The 17,548-nt window shown below is 47.1% G+C and overlaps 1 protein-coding gene across 15 annotated transcripts in view; it reads right to left on the bottom strand.

Moving 5' to 3' along the window:
• LOC111555030 (F-actin-monooxygenase MICAL2) overlaps positions 1-17,548 on the bottom strand; it is a 254,364-nt gene that overhangs the window by 159,053 nt on the left and 77,763 nt on the right. For all 15 annotated transcript variants that reach the window (XM_023230812.2, XM_023230818.2, XM_023230820.2 and 12 more), the window contains 2 exons: positions 4,240-4,447; positions 212-328 (listed from right to left, as the gene is read on the bottom strand). In XM_023230812.2, the coding sequence (XP_023086580.2) occupies positions 212-328; positions 4,240-4,447 (325 nt within the window). The remainder of the gene's footprint in view (positions 1-211; positions 329-4,239; positions 4,448-17,548) is intronic.

Genomic DNA, 17,548 nt, shown 5'->3' on the forward strand with positions numbered 1-17,548 from the left:
AAAAAAAAAAAAAAAAAAAAAAAAAAAAAAAAAACAAAACAGAAAACAAACAAACAAACAAACAAAAAACAGTAAAATACTCTTCAGTGGCGTTATGCCAACCAGCTCTCAATAAGAATAACGCTTACAGAAACACCCTCTGGAAGCAGCAAATGGGATTTCTATTTTGTAGTATCTGCTTTCTAGGCAGAAAAGGAACATTATACTGTACTTTGATTTTCTTGATCTTCAGGAGGCTCTAGAACCTTCACGAACTCCACGTTCACATGGATTTCAACTCCCAGCATCAGGGCCACCTTGAACAGGATGAGCTGTAGTTGGCGAATACCTGTCAGGCAGGAAGGAGAGAGGAACTGTCACAGCAATGCCTGAACACCACCTATATGCAGAATGCTATGTAATCACTGCTGCTCAGTGACCTTTGAGCACAGCAATATACCAACAATGATCATTACTGAGCCGGATTATGCACCGCACCAAGAGCTCTACGTTTTCTCGTCTGACTCTTACTGCGGCCCTTTGGAATCGTTATTCTCGTTCTGTAGATGAGAAACTGAGGCTTAACAAGGTTAAGTGACTTGCTCAAGGAGACACAGAGCAAAGCTAGAACGTGAACCCATGTTGGTCCAATTTCTAGACCCTGTTCTAGCTGCTGGATGATGCTGTAACAAGAGAGACTCTGTCTTTCCAGCCTCCTTCCCCAGCTGGGCTCTAGGTTTGATGAAGTGAAGATGGAAAGAGGAGTAGGCAAAGACAGAGTAAAGGGTCTCAGTGAAGTACTTGATCAGTGACTCATTATATGGGGCCTATGCCTCAGCTCTTAGACATCCAGTGGTGAGGAGTGGGTAGGAAATTCTCCCCACAAAGCTGGGTCATGGTTCCCCATCGCTTACCCACATTTCAAAACTCCCGCAGTGAGTGGAATCTCATTTCTCTGTTTTGTCTCCTGCCATCCAGCACAAATGGGTATGCCTCCAAATACTTTTCTGCAGAGTGAGAAGTTTTAAACTTTCTTTTTTTTTTTTTTTTTTTGAGATGGAGTCTCGCTCTGTTGCCCAGGCTGGAGTGCAGTGGTGCAGTCTCGGCTCACTGCAAGCTCCGCCTCCCGGGTTCACGCCATTCTCCTGCCTCAGCCTCCTGAGTAGCTGGGACCACAGGCGCTCGCCACCATGCCCAGCTAATTTTTTGTATTTTTAGTAGAGACGGGGTTTCACCGTGTTAGCCAGGATGGTCTCGATCTCCTGACCTTGTGATCTGCCTGCCTCGGCCTCCCAAATTGCTGGGATTACAGGCGTGAGCCACCACACCCAACCAGAAGTTTAAAACTTTCTGTGGGCCCTTCTGTATTTGGTGGGCTTGACTCATTTAGCATTTATTGAGCATCTATACTATGCCAGGTGCCATGCTAGGCACAGGAGATATAGAACACGCCTTCTAATGGAGGGAACATAGGTAAACAGAATGGGGCAAGACATGGTGGTTGGGGGAGGGTGGTGGTGGTAGAACAGGGCCTTAGTTGGGGTCCTGAAAGCCAAGAGAGGAGGGACTAAGAATATCAAATCCCATAGAGAGATGAAGGACTGTGAAGGTGACAAGAGGCCAGTGAACTTGGGGGTTTGGGAGCTTTTGGAGACCCTGGTGAAAATCTCTTTAGCACAGTGGTGGGGAACACAGCAGACCGCGAGGTTAGGAGGTTTGAATGGAAAGTATAGACCAAGTCTATGCCCTTCTTTCTAGAATAAATACCTTATGGCAAGGAAAGGTGGTGGGGCAACAATAGGGCTGGAGGTCTGGCATGAGGGGAGGAGCAAGAAGACTCAGTGATGGGGCAGGTGGAAAGGAAGGGACTGGAACTGGAAAGGAGGTGCCAGCTGTGACTTGGCATGACACATGAGGAAGGAATGGGTGCTGGGGCAGCAGCGGAGAGAAGCGGGCCTAGACCAGGAGCACTGGAGGGAGGCCATCTGCTAGGAATGAGGTCACCGTGCTGGAGGTTTGGAATGGCCACAATGGGAAGTGGAGGAGGATGTTAACACAGACATGGAGAACTGCTGAGCAGTGCTGAGTATGATGATGCAGCTGGGGCTAGAGATGTGGCTGGGGTGATCCAAAGCCAATCAGCTTAAAAAGCCCAATCCACCTCCTGCCATGAACCACCCTACCAGGGGAGGCCTGGCCTCTCCTTATAGTTATGAGGTTCCTACTCAGTCTGGTTCCAGCACACAGTAGGTGCTCAATAAATTCTCCTTGCCTCCTTTCTCACAAGTACTGGAGCTACCCTTGACAATGATCATTCTGACTGTCTCCATGTTATTTCTAGAGTCCCACCAGCACTATGGCACGCTGCAGTATTTCCAAGGACTAGGGGTTCAATTAAAGCCCTGTCAATGAGAGCAGAGAAGGGCTCCTGGCCAGGAAGCCAGCCCAAATAGTCCAGGGCCCCACAAGGCATCCTGGTACCTGGCTCTGCCCCCCAAGAGATCTTGATGAGAAAGCGGTGCTCAATACAGTGGTTCTAAATTGGTAACCGGCATACATTCTTCCATGGGTGGGAGAGCACATCTTGAAAGCTGACACTGCAGCTCTCTGAGTAAATCCAAATTTCCACTAGACTCCTGGAATTTTCTCATCTCAAAGTGGGAATAAATTCTGGGGCCACAGCTGGTAAATTCTCCTGTGTCTGAATAAATTATACCCTACGTGACTGATAATTCTCTCCAGTTGTTCCCGCCCAAGCCTCATTCCTTTTTCCCACCAATTCTTGTCCTCATAAGAACATGGCTCTCAGGGCCCTCCTCCCAACCACCTCTACAGAGAAATACTGGTTGGGAGAAAGCAGCTTTTAATTCTGAAGTCTGGGGACCATGGCTGCTTCTTGCTCACTGTACAGCATGGGATGCAAAGCGTTTTCCTGAGCACTTACTATGTGCTAGGCACAGTGCTAAGCACATTACAAACTTGACCTCATTTAATCTTCTCAGCAATTCTAGGAGATAGAAATTAATCACACTTTACAGGAGATAAAATTGAGGCTTGAAGAGTGTAAGGGATTTTCCCCAAGTCACATAGAAATGGAAGAGACATATTTTGGACCCAAATCTGTTCAAACTCTTGAGCTTTCCCCATAGTGTTAACCTCCCTTTCATGGGTCACTATTGCTATACAATCATCCCTGAGTATATGCTGGAGATTGGTTCCAGAACCCCTGAGTATACCAAAATCCATGCATACTTAAGTCCTACAGTTAGCCCTGTGGAATTCAAGTATACAAAAAGTCGGCTTTCTATATAGGTGGGTTTTACCTCCTGCAGGTGTTTGGTTGAAAAAAACTGAGGTATAAGTGGACCCTTGTAGTTCAAACCAGCGTTGGTCAAGGGTCAGCTGCATAGAAATCAGCTAAAGACCTCCCCGCTGCAAAGCTGCAAGAAGGGAGTCTGCCTTTCCCAAAACCTGTCTGCACATACCTAGTCCTGAGAGCTCCAGGCTTGAGGAACATCAGAGCAGAAGAGCCCCAGCACTCATCTCTCCCTATATGAGCATTCAGGGATGCCTAGGACCTGAAGTCCACATTCTCTATTTTCCTTCCTATTCTGGCTGAAGTCCCACCATGATGTTCTCTCTCTCTTTCTAAAGCTCGGATTTTTAAAACTTTGGTATGGGATCCATCAGGAAACAAGGATCCAATTGTTTCTTTCCTCTGCTCTAAAACCTGCCATGGCTCCCCAGCAACACCAGCACAATGTCCAAACTCCTTTGTATGGAGGGTCTTGACTATCTGGCCCATTAATGGTTTTGTGTGGCCCCTTCCTCCAAATTCCTTTAGCAAGTGTAACTAACCCTATTAAAGCACATTACCACCACCAAAATCTCAATGAGCTCCGTCAGGGTACAGACTAGGCTATTTACCTCTGCCTCTGTTTCTCTGTTTCACTCATTCATCCAACAGATGTTTATCAAGCATCCGCTATGAGTCAAGCATTCTTTCACGTCCTGGAGATAGTCTAGTGATTAAGGCATACTGCAGTCCCTGACCTCATGGTGCTTACAGTCCACTGGGGGATAACCCAGGGCCCAGAACAAGGCACAAAGCAGGCCTTTTACTAGATGTCTGTTAGTCCGATGTATGGTGCCCCCAGGGACTAAGATGGAACAAGCTGGGCACTCCTACACATGCAGAGATATGTCTCACCCAGGGTCAGTCCCCTCCCTTCATGGGATATCACTATAGACTCCACTCACTGATATGGTCGATGGAGCCAGCACAGAACTTCCCGTAGAACTTCTTGGCTCCCAGGCCCCGAAGGTCGTGGATGGTGAAAGGCCAGAGGTGTAGCACATTGTTCCGGGAGAAAGTGTCCCTCTTCTCCACCACGACCACTTTGGCTCCCAGGTAGGCAAGTTCAATGGCAGTGCGCAAGCCACAGGGTCCTCCCCCAACGATGAGACACTGCAGAGGTGAGAGAGGAGAGAGAGTCTTGGTAACCTCTAGCATCACAGACACGAACCCCCAGTCAGCAGGGAAACTGAGGCACAAACCCCACTCTTCCTGAACCAACCAGCAAGTGCAAGCTGTGTACCTGTTAGGGCCTGTCATTCATCCACCCAATGTACCTTACCTTTGGGCCTACCACGCACCAGCCACTGCGCCAAGCCCTGTGAGGAGTGCAGGGGTAAAGGGACTTGGCAAGGAGGCACAGTAAGATGCACATGAAGTTCAGAGTCAAAGTGAACTGGGGTTAAGTCCCAGCTCCAGTATTTGACCACTTAGTTTCCTTATCTGTGTGGGTCTACTACTCTGCTCATAAGGGTATTGTAAATAAGATCACTTTTAAAAAGCATATGGTACATCTTTGTGGTCTTGAATTAAGTAATAGTGTCTTAGATATAACAGGAAAAGCACAAACAACTAAAGAAAAAATAAATGGGACTTCAAAATTAAAACTTGGTGCTTCCAAGACCACCATCAAGAAAGTGAAAAGACAACCACAGAGAAGGGAGAAAATAGTTGCAAATCATATATCTGATAAGGGACCTATATCCACAATATATAAAGGATGTTCACAACTCAATAATAAAAATACAAATAGCCCCACTAAAGACTGGGCAAAGACCTTTCTTCAGAGAAGATATACAAATGGTCACTAAGTACATGAAAAGATGCTCAACCCCATTTGCCTTCAGGGAAATGCAAATTAAAGCCACAGTGAGAAATCACTTCACACCCACTAGGACGACTATGATAAAAAAGAGAACAGCAAGTGTGGTGAGGATATGGAAAAACTGAAACCCTCATACATGGCTGGTGGGAAAATAAATTGGTGCAGATACATGAAAACAGTGTGGCCATTCCTCCAAAAGTTAAACATAGAGGTTTAAACCATAGGAGCCAGCAATTCCACTCCTAGATATATATACCCAAGAGAAAAGAAAACGTGCTCACACAAAAACCTGTACGTGAATGTTCATGGCAGCATAATTCATAATAGCCCCAAAGTAAAAGCAACCTAAATGGACACCACTGATGAAGAAACCAAATGTTGTATATCCATACAATGGAATATTATTCAGCCATGAAAAGGAAAGAAATTCGAATATACGAATGAACCTTAAAAACACTGTGCTAAGTGAAAGAAACTAGATACAAAAGAACACATATTGTATTTTCTTTATATGAAATGTCCAGAATAGGCAAATCTATGAGACAAAAGTGGATTAGTGATTGGGGAAGGGAGAATTGGGGAACGATCGCTAATGGACACAGGGTATATTTTTGGGAGGTTCTGGAATTAGATAGTGGTGATGGTTGCATAACTTTGTAAATATACTAAAAACACTGCATTGTGTATGATAAGAGGGTAAATGTGAATTATGTCATAATAAAAAACAGTGCATGAGAAAAAAACATGGTACAGAGCTTGGCACGTACTAGTGTAAATGGTGTCATTCTTATTGCTGAGACCTAGGCCCTATCTTCTAGGAATTCTCAGGCTAGGGGTAAAATACATAACTTATAAAATAAATAACTAGAACCTCACGTGGCTGTTTTTTTCTGGAGCCCAGAGGGAAAAGCTAATCCTGCCTGGTAGGTCGGAAAGGATTTTCACAGAGGAGAGTCTTTAAAATTATTACTTTAGCCTACATTTGTTGAACACTTACTATGGATCAAACGGTTTCAAGTGCTTTCTGTGTTTTAGCTCTTAATCCTCACAACAAATCTAAGTAACTATTATGGTGCCCCTTTCACAGATGGAGAAATTGAGGCACAAAGCAGCTGCTTAATTGGCTCATGCTTTTACAGATTGAAAGGGGGAGAGCTGGGATTCAAACCCAGGTAGTCTGATTCCAAAGCCCACCGTGCTAGACTGCTTCTGGTTTGCCAGGAATAAAAAAGAAAAAAGAACATTTCCACAGAGGTAACTGCCCTTTTCAAAGAGAAAGAGAAAGAAGCTCAAGGTGGATGGAGAGAAGGATACTTTGGGAGAAGAGACGGGAAGGAGAGAAAAGAGAGTTGGTCTGGAGTCAAATGGTGAAAGTCTTTTTTTTTTTAAGACACAGTTTCACTCTTGTTGCCCAGACTGGAGTGCAATGATATAATTTTGGCTCACCGCAACCTCTGCCTCCTGGGTTCAAGTGCTTCTCCTGCCTTAGCCTCCGAGTAGCTGGGATTACAGGCATGTACCACCATGCCTGGCTAATTTTTTTGTATTTTTAGTAGAGATGGGGTTTCTCCATGTTGGTCAGGCTGGTCTCAAACTCCCAACTTCAGGTGATCCACCCACCTTGGCCTCCCAAAGTGCTGGGATTACAGGTGTGAGCCACCGCGCCCAGCTGGTGAAAGTCTTAAGTGCCAAAGGCATATTTTATGACCTTGGTCCTGTTGGCATTTGGGCCATGTGGGCAGAGGTGACAAAACAGGATTCTGCACAAGTCCCACACTCGCTCCTCAATGGACACTGCATGCTAAAAAAGACAAGGATCCTACCCCAGGGAAGACACACGATGACCTAGGATAGCTATATTGGGCAAAAGCCTTTTCATTCATAGAAAACCTTACGAGGAGCACCAATACTGTCTAAAACCAGAGGAAAATGGCAATACTCTGGCTGAAAGCATCAGAAGAAACTCTTTCCTAAGGCAGGAGTTTGCCTGGGGGATCTGACTACCCGCAGCAAGGCAACAGGCAAGGGCATCCTCAGTTCTTGACATTGCAGAGGCATCTGGTAACCGTCCTTCTGCTTGAGATCAAACCTTATCTTAAAAAAACACATTCCCCTTCCTCTAGCAAATGTTCCATCATCCAGTTATCACTCAGCTGGGCCTGCAGGGTCCCAAAGGGAGGGTGCAAACAAGCATATCAGGAGCTCCCACACCACAATCAGTGTGGCTTACTGGTTGGAACCTTCCAGAAAGTTTGTAGACACCTCATTAGGGGAAATGAAGTCACCACTGAGATCCAGCTCAAGACTTCAGGGAGTGAGTGGGTGTGCAAGCCCATGTGCTTCCTTTCTGGATAGAGCCACCGGGAAAGGACCAAGCCCCACTTCCCAAGCCCGGCACTAGTCTGTATCTCACTCTCCACAAACAGTTCCTTGGCTTGGACACAGCCAGAAAATGGCAGTCATTTCAAAGCACGACTCCAAGCCCCGACACTGGTGAGGTTTGCTTTGGGGTTAAGTCTGGATTCACTGCATTTCTTTGCAGTTAGCACATCTTTTCCTGTTTGCTGAGTTCTGTCCCTCTGGGGCCACGGATGGAGCAGGGGTAGAAGGATGTGGGTGAAGAGGGGCAGGAAAGAAGGACGGGAGCCCCCTGCATCCTTCTGTCCACCAGGCCCGACACAGCACTGCTCCCTGGACAAGGCCCTTTCCCACCGGTCAGGGGGCTGCCGTGCATTTTGCGGGCAAACAGTAGCTGGTGTACGGTTTCTGATTCTCTTGGCTAAACCTAAAATCCCATTGGCGAAAGCTGAGTTTTCCCACCATCCTGGGCCCCAGTACATATTTTGGGCCTGAAATTTCAGAGATGCCAGTCATACCATAATCTAAAGTCAAAGCAAATACCAACGGGCCTAATTATATAAAGGGAGAAAATTTGGTACAGATGTTATCAAGGCCAGAGAGACGGCTTGTTGGCAGAGGCCAGGCCAGGTTTTCTCTGAACATACTTGTTGTAATTAATATGGGAACTCGGTGTTCTGACAAGAGGCCAAATACCATGGCAGCCACATGCCCGGGCAGAGGAGTGGGAGAGAGGAGGACTTCCCCAGCATGCCCACTGTAGATACTCCGGACACTGGATGTGGTCCAAACAGACCACAGATGCAAAGGGTTGTGGTAACTCGATCCGAAGGAGCTCTTTCCTCACACCCAGCCAGGCCTTATGTCCAAGGAAGGAAAGCTTTGCATTAAAACTCAATGAGATTGTATGCTCCTTCCCTGTGCGCCCGTGAGCTCTATCCTTTCTGCTTCCCCAGAACAAGCTCTGCGGGTCATATTGTCTGTGTCTGACCCACAGCCAGTACAAGGGTTCCTCTAAGGCTGCCCCTGTCCTCTGTATTTCTGTGTGTTCAGAGCCCAATACCAGGCCTGCTACCTAGGAGGCCTCAATAGATAGCTGATGGATGAACTCTCCACACCCTCTCCACACCCTCTCCACCTACCCAGTTCTGGCTCTGCATCCACAACTGGGATGTTCAGTTCACACCAGTTGGGGATTCACGTTTACAGATTCCCACCCAAACTAGGGGAGCCAGGGTCTGCCAGGGCCACCAGCATCATGGATGTCAGCATATCTGTGTGATCAGGTGACATAAATTATTACCCAGTGGGGAGCAGGGCAGAGCCAACACCAGCAGGAAATCCATTGTATAGACAAGCTCGGCGGTGTTCAGGCCTCCACGTTAGCACAGAGGAGAGACAAACACTACATGGAAAAATCAGCTCTTTATCAAGGGTCAGGATGGGGGGATGGTGACCAACTAACCCACAGTCAGGACACAAGGACTGGGCAGCCCCAGCTCACGTGTGACTCCTGCTCCTCCCCAGGGGACCCTGCAAACACAACCCACTTCTTGACATGGTGCATCTTCCAGTCGCCCCTCTCGCCAGCCCACAAGTGGACAAGTGTGCTGGGGCTGTGTCAGGAATGCATAAGAGATTCAGCCCCCAGAGGGAGATGCTGAGGGGACCAAGACCTAAGTCAGGGGTTAGCAGTCTGCAGGCTTCATTTCCGCTTCTGAATCCCACCCTCGTGTTCCTTGACAGCTGTGTGTGCAGACACTGCGGCGACGGGGAGTGCAGAAGCCAGCACTTGACCAGGGTGTGGTATTCTCTAGCCCACTTACCCACCCTGCACCTCAGCTAGAAAGGACGGTTGTGAGACCTAACTGCATGGTCCCCAGCACATTCTACTTGCCAGGCACTGTCCTAATTGCTTTGTGTATTTCCTCCCTGCAACTGCCCCATGAAGGTGCTATTATCATCCCCATTTTAAAAGTGAAGTTAACTAAGGCACTGAAAGTTAAGCAACTTCCTCCAGGCACCCATATTAAGTCTCTTTTTGAGTAAAGAGGGTGAGAAATGTCTTTAAAGTCACATAACGAATAAGCTGTCAGATCTGGATTTGAACCCAGGTAGTATTGGTCCAAAGTCTGTGCTCTTACCGGCTTGACTGACAGTGAAGCCCGACCTCAGTGGTGAGGTCAGGATGAAGTGAGAGGACTTGGCTCCTTCCCTGCATTGAGCACACTGCGGCCTCCTGAATGGAGCTGGGGTTCAGGCTGGGTTCACAGGGGCTCTGCATGGAACGAGCAAGCCGTGTCCAGCCTGAGCTTCGTGTGCTTCCACAGGGTGGGAGGTCATAGGCTGGACAGAGCTTGAGCCTGTGCAAGTCACACTGGCAGGTGCCACCACAGTGGGAGTTTGGGCTTGGATAATGCAAGCCTCCTTTGGTGAGGGTGGCCCTGGCAGCAAGCTGGGCATGGGGGAGGTCATGCATGGTGCTGTCTCCCTGGTAGCCACAGCCCTCCCAGCACACTGACCTGCAGGCCAGCTCCCCAGGGCAGTGCACTGGTGCCAGGGACGTGCCACCATACTTCCTGGTGTGGCTCTGCAGCCTCCCTGGCTCTCAGGACCAGCCACTTATCTGAATCCAGGAAGGAAGCCCCTGGCTGTTACTGGTTTACCATGAATAAGAACAGCTTGATTCAGAATCGCAGGATGGAGAGTTTTCAAATCCAAGGTGCCACCCACCTGCCAGAATGTGTGTGTTGGGGGAGAGTTTGCAGTAGGGGCCTGGCTGCATGGCCTCACCCCTGCAGGGCAGTGCTGGGGCTTACTCATGAGAGATGGGGCTAACACTTGCTGCCTGCTTATAATGTACAAGAGCTGTGCTAAGCATGTTTGAAGAAATACATCTCACTTCATTCTTACAGTAACCCTGAATTAGGCATATTCATCATCATTTGGCACATAGGAAACTGGAGCTCGGGAAGGTTAAATGACATGGCCATGGTAACAGAACCAGGGTGAAAACCTAACCTCTGATCCCAGGGAACATGCTCAAAATCACCTGAGGTTCTAGCTGTGGAGGAATCTCTGGGAGGGGGTTGGCCAGTAGGGGCTCCCCAGGGGAACTTGAAGTGCTGCTCTGGGCAAGGAGTTCCATCTCATCTGAATTGACATGGCCCTGACAACTCCGGACTCTCTTCTGTATCCAGTGATTCCTGAGTAACAATTACACACCACTTCTCAATCTTAGAGATCTACAGAAAGAAAATGGAAAAAGGTATCCTATGCTTTGCACGTTCCCTAAAGAAAAACAACTAATTCCTCTGAGAAACATTCCGTTTCTCTCTGTCCTTCCCTTCCATCCTGAGCCAGTGTTCTCCTCCTCCATGACCAACTGTAACCAGTAGCTTCAGGGCCTGGAATTTCAGGGACAGTTTTATTTGCAGACATTCTACCTCTTGGCCTCAGAAGTTTGCTCACTGCTGCCTAGTTTAGAAGTTATAAGCACAATCCTCAAGGCTTGTACGTCTCTGGGTACTGGTTGGGTCTCATAGCATCTCCCCATTTAACACATAGGTTCCCTGAAGTGAGGGTGTGAGGGCTACCCCTGTACTCCTGCCAGCAGCAGAGTCAAACACCTCACTTGAGATCTGAAAGTGTGGAGGGAACAGGCCATCACAGACCCATCTTTGTTGACGCTTGTGCATCTCTATTGGGAAGACTTAGAGTAATAATAGTATTAATAATAGCAATAATGAAAACAAAGCTACTGCTTATTGCCTGCTTATAACGTACGTGAAGTGTGCTAAGCACATTATAAGAAATGCATCCTGAGTCATTCCTACAGTCGCCCTGAATTAGGCATGTTCATAGCCATTTGGCAGATAGGAAAACTGGAGCTCGGGAAGGCTAAATGACTTGGCCATGGTAATAGAACCAGGGGAAGAACCTAGCCTCTGACTCCATACTCAAAATCCCAATCCTGTATTAATCCTTCCAGGTTTCCATGGAGTGTTATGCGGCAGGGCATTAATATTCTTCTTCCCATCTAAGATATGTAAAGGACTGGTGAGATGGCTCTGGGGATTACAGGCTCATGTTCCCAAACCTCAGGAAACTGGCTGGCTGGGAACTAGAGAAGAAGAAGAAAAAAAGATACGATGAATGCTAGATTGTTTGGTATTACCTCTGACTACTTTAGGAATTTAGAGAAGGAACAGATTAGTGACTTCAGTCAAGAAAGGATCCCTCCAGGAAATAGACCGTGAATGGGGAATTGAGGCTGAAGACTGGAGAAAGAAAACAAATGGCATGCTGAGAAAGAGGGAGGTGGTTTGCAGGGCAGTGACCAGTGAAGTGAGGGTCAGGGTTGGTGGGGAAGGTGAAACCAGGCAATAGAGAAAGAAAGAGCCAGATTGTGGAGGGTCTTAGATGGCAGACTGAAGAGTTTGGACTTTATTCCCCCACGTTGGCTTTTATGAGCTTGGAATAGGATGGAGGTGCTACTGTAGGACAATTGGTTCCAGAGCAATAACAAAGATGGTAAGAAGACAGAAAAGAAACTAGAGGTGGAGAGGCAGTCAGGGCAGCCTTTGAAACAGTTGACCTACTTTCTTGACCCTCTCCTGCCCTGCAGCTGCTGAGGCACCCTTGCTGCTGCTCCTCATCTTCCTGTCCTCTATACCTGGGAGTGCCTGGGCTCAGCCTTTATACCCTTCCGTTATTGACCTTGACACCGTCTACTTCCCTGCCTACATGCTGATGGTGCTCAACCCTGAATTTCCCCCAGAGTCCGGATTCCCCTAGCCAACTGTACACTGAAATTTCTACCTGCTCCAATAAGCACTACTCACATAACAGATCTACAACTGAACTCTTATTCCCTCCCTGCAAAAACATGCTTCTCCCCCATCAACACGGTCTTGGTAAGTGCTACCTACTTTTCTACCTGCTTAGGCCAAAAATCTGGAATCAGTCTTGCTTGCTTCCTCTCCTCTTCCCTCACAACTAATTCACCAATAAATCTTGTTGACTACCTTCAGAACAGAATAGAATTCAATCAATTTTCACCTGCTCACACAATGCCCCCTTATCCAAGTCATGGCCACCTCTCCTTTGACCTGATGTCAGGGCTCCTGTCTGGTCTCCCAGCTTCTACCCTTGTCACTTTGCAGTCTGTCCCCACATAGCAACCAGAGCAGTCCTCCTCAAGTCAGATCATGGCACTCACTCCTAGCTCACATCCTTTCATGTCTGCCTGTGGCACTCAGAAGTCAGAATCGGAGGATGTGGCTATGGCCTTTGGGGCCTACATTATCTCAACCTCCAGTTTCCTTCTGTCCTCTGCTCCCACCACCCCCTCCTCTCACACTCCAGCTGTACTGGCCTCACTTTGTTTTCTGTCTAGAACACTCTTCCTCTAAATATATATATATATTGCTATTTTCTAATACAAAAAAAGAAATCTATTGCAGAAAACACATGGGTCTAGTTTTATTTGTCTTCCTATTAAACTCTAGTTTTCCAAACAGCATTTTAAACATTTGTAAATATTTCCAGCATCTACTTTTATATTTTTCCATTGTGATTTTTTTTTGTTTTTTAACTATTAGTTTTACAATATTTTTTGGCAACATTTCATTATAACATTTTTCAGATATATGGAGAAACCGTAAGACATCCAAATACCCACCACCTAGATTCTATGATTAGATTTTCTTCTCCTTGCTTCAGCACATATCTGTTCACACCTGTCTATCCTTCTACTCACTCATCAATTTATCTTATTTTGTGGTGCGTTTCAACTAAATAGCAGAATCAATACATTTCCTCCCAACCAAATATTTTAGGATGTATCTCATTGACTAGAGTTCAACATTTGCTCAAGTTTTTGTTTTGTTTTGGTTTGGTTTGGTTTGGTTTTTAGAGACAAGGTCTTTCTCTGTAGCCTAGGCTGGAGTACAGTGCCACCGATCATGGCTCACTGCAGCCTCAAACTCCTGGGCCCAAATGATCCTCCCACCTCAACCTCTCTAGTAGCTGGAACTATAGATACACACCACCACACCTGACTAATTAAAAAAAAATTCTGTAGAGACAGGGTCTGCCTATGTTGCCCAGGCTATTGGTCCCTCAAGCAATCATCTTGCCTCGGCCTCCCAGAGTGCTGCTGGGATTACAGGTGTGAGCCAGCGTGTCTGACCTGAGTTTAAGGTAAAATGTATACAAAATGAAATCTACATACTTTTTGTTCCTACTGCCTGTATAACTGCAGAAAGATGCACATATCTTTTTTTTTTTTTTTTTTTTTTTTTGAGATGGAGTCTTGCTCTGTCACCCAGGCTGGAGTGCAGTGGCACGATCTTGGCTCACTGCAAGCTCCACCTCCTGGGTTCACGCCATTCTCCTGCCTCAGCCTCCCGAGTAGCTGGACTACAGGCACCCACAACCACGCCTGGCTAATTTTTTGTATTTTTAGTAGAGACGGAGTTTCACCGTGTTAGCCAGGATGGTCTCAATCTCCTGACTTCGTGATCCACCTGCCTCAGCCTCCCAAAGTGCTGGGATTACAGGCGTGAGTCACCGTGCCTGGCTAAGGTGTACATATCTTAAACATATCATTTGATGTGAAAAATTACAATATATTTCCTTCTTATAGCCTCAGTTTTCTCCCTGTGAATGGTCATTCTTCAGCTGACTCTGCGAGTTCTTGTCACCTGGGCTCTGGTATTGGTACCCTGGTGTGTTCTTTTAATAGCACAGAGCTCCTAGTCAAGGAGTCAGGCCTGGGTCTGGCCAGTTATCTTCTTCAGGAGAACAGGAGACACAGGGTCTTCCAAGACCCAAAAAGGGGTGTCAGAGAAATCTTACATTTCTTTAGGAGGAAGAGGGGAGGCTTCTGAGATGGACTGAGTCAAGATATATTCAAGGCTAAAAAATGTAGGGCCGGTTATAACCTACATGTGGGGAACAAGGCAGAGCTAAAATATATAAACAATATAACATCCAGAAATAGAGCAGTTCATTTCTGCCATTTTCTCTTTTTCTTTTTAGTTGCTTAGTAACTGTTCAAGTCTATCAGTTCAGTCATGTAGGGGTCCCCACACTGCAATAATAATAGCTAAGACTCTTTACTACATGCCAGGCCCGTTGTAAGGCTGTATTAACAACAATGCATATCCATCATCCACATTTTATGGCTGTAGCTATTCAGCAATGAAGCTAGGATTCAAATCCTGGTATCTGGTTCAGAGACCGTGCTTTAACCATTGTGCCACAGAGATGACAGCAGATAGTCAGGGAGAGGGCAATGGCATCCACCACCTAGACCTTCCTAGCCCAGAGAACTCCAGGCAGGACTGCAAGCAATGCTGTCAATCTACCCAATGATAAACATTTCCACTCGGCAGGTACCATGGCCAGGGGCCACTTGAGGTCACCAAAGGTATCTATTAAGTGTCTTCCATATTATTGCCAGACCTGCTTGAAATATATTCACTCATTTAGTCCCTGCAGGAACTCCTAAGAAAATGGCATTGGTGCTCACATTTTGCAGTTGAGGAACTGAGGTCCAGAGGCAAAATGATGTAACAGAGCCAGCATGTGCTGAACTCTGACATCATATCCAGCACCAGTTCTAAGTGTGTCACATGTATCAGTTCATTCAAATCTCACAACCAGCCCAGATTATGAAACCAAGGCATGAAATGCCTAACTAGCATGCTCAAGGTTACCTCACGCAGTATGTGGAGGAACTGGCATCTGAATCCAGGTGGTCAAGCTCCAAAGCAGAAACTCACATCCATCATGTTACACCTGCCTGACTTCACACAGCTGATAAAGGGCAGAGCTGGGAGTCACTGCCAGGTGAGACTCCTACATTGCCCTCTCTGCCACCTTTCTTTGAAGTGTTAGGGCCCACTGTCTTTCTAACTCCTTCTCTTTCCCTCACAGGCACTTGAATCCTCTACTGGCACCACCTCATCCCATGACCACTCATGACCACAGCCTCCCTATCCATGGACAACAGCTTTGTTGTTATAGAGGCCGGCCTCTATAGAAAGCCCATGATGAGGCCTGGAAATAGATCTGCATGAGAAAAGGCCAGGGATTCCTTCAATTTCACCAATTCCTATTGCTCTAAGGTCAGCAAAGGAGAGACTACTCATCTGAGCTTAGCAGCTGTTGCTGCAGCCCAGAGCTGGAGCCAAGGAGTGCAAGGCTACCATGCTATTCTACAGCCATATCTGGACCGGCTGCTATGTCCACAGCTAACCACCTTGCCAAGAACCTTAAAGTGTCCCCCTTCTTCTTTTATGAAGTCTCTTGCCCTATAGACAGGTGCTGAATGAACACAGCTTAGGGGTCTAAACACGACTTAATTCAGGCCCGCAAACAGGAAAAGACTTGCCAGCCCTTGACTGAATGTTGCTGGGAAAATAGCGTATATGGCTGCATAGTGAGGGACCTGAGATTAGAAGCAGGTGGCCTGTTTGCTTGCTGTGTAGCTTTGAACACAGCAGCTTATTACATCTGATGTCAGTTCTCTCAACCATAAAAGAGGAATAAAGCAGTTCCTACCAGGCAGGATTGTTATGGGGATGGAATCAATACACTGCAGAATTGTTCATAAAACAGCCTCGTATGCCATGTGGCAAGCACTCAGTAAATGGTAGCAATGACCCATGGCTCCTCTCCTCCCTCCTTTCTCAGGAGGAACCCTTTATTTTATTTTTTGAGACTGAGTCTCACTCTGTTACCCAGGCTGGAGTGCAGGGACATGATCTCAGCTCCCTGGAACCTCCGCCTCCTGGCTTCAAGCGATCCTCCTGCCTCAACCTCCCAAGTAGCTGGGATTACAGGTGCCCACCACCACACCTGGCTAATTTTTGTATTTTCAATAGGGACGGGGTTTCACCATGTTGGCCAGGCTGGTCTTGAACTCCTGACCTCAGGTGATTCACCCATCCGCCTCAGCCTCCCAAAGTGTTGGGATTACAGACGTGAGCCACCGTGCCTTGCTTCTGAGGAGAAATCCTTTATGTGAAATCAGATTTTGACCTCTAAGAGCTCAGAGTCCAGTCCATCCCATTTGGGGACAGCGGACACTGCGATCCCAGCAGTTCAAGGCTGGTGGCAGTTTGCATTCGTTGACAGACACACTGCCTTTGTTGGGGTATGAGTGAGCCCCACTTGGAGCCGGGGTGCCCAGGAGGCTGCTGAGCTGACTTTTCCTGCACTGGCGAGCTGCCCTGCCCACCTGCACTTGCACGTGTGTGCACTGTCCAAGCTGAAAGGGACCTTAGATCCCTCAGATTCGCACATTTTTTTCCTATAAAGGGCCAGATAGTAAATATTTCAGCCTTTTCACCAAACGCGGGCTTAAATCATACTGTTCAATGCATCCCTCCTCATAACCCCTTGCCATTGGTGGGTTTTGGGAGGAGTGGCGGGGGGGCGAGTCCAAGAAGTTATTTCAGGGAGCCCAGAGGCCATTTTTTGTACCTCTGAAAGTCTAATGGAGCTCCTTGCTGGTCCTCCTGCCCTGAACGGCCTTCCTTTAGATCTTTGAACATAGCTCCTTCTTGCCATTCAGGTCTGAGCTCAAACATCCCACTCCCTGGAGCTGATACTTTCTCAGCCCTGCCCATTACTCTCTCGCATTTCCGTTTATTTTCTGCATAGTGCTTATCACAACCCAACATCTCTCTCTTTTTTTCTCTTTCTTTTTGGAAACAGGGTCTCACTCTGTTGACCAAGTTGGAGTGCAGTGGTGTAATCACGGCTCACTGCAGCCTTGACATCCCAGGCTCAAGCAATCCTCCCATCTCAGCTTCCTAAGTAGCTGGGACTACAGGTGTATAGCACCATGCCCAGCTAATTTTTTTGTATTTCTTTGTAGAGACAGGGTTTCACCATGTTACCCAGGCTGGTATCAAACTCCTAAACTCAAGCAATCCACCTGCCTTGGCCTCCCAAAGTGCTGGGATTGCAGGCACATCTGGCCTACATGGTTTTTTTTTTTTTTTTTGAGACATAAT

Source organism: Piliocolobus tephrosceles, chromosome 13, assembly GCF_002776525.5.
Source record: "Piliocolobus tephrosceles isolate RC106 chromosome 13, ASM277652v3, whole genome shotgun sequence".
Classification (NCBI taxonomy): Eukaryota; Metazoa; Chordata; class Mammalia; order Primates; family Cercopithecidae; genus Piliocolobus; species Piliocolobus tephrosceles.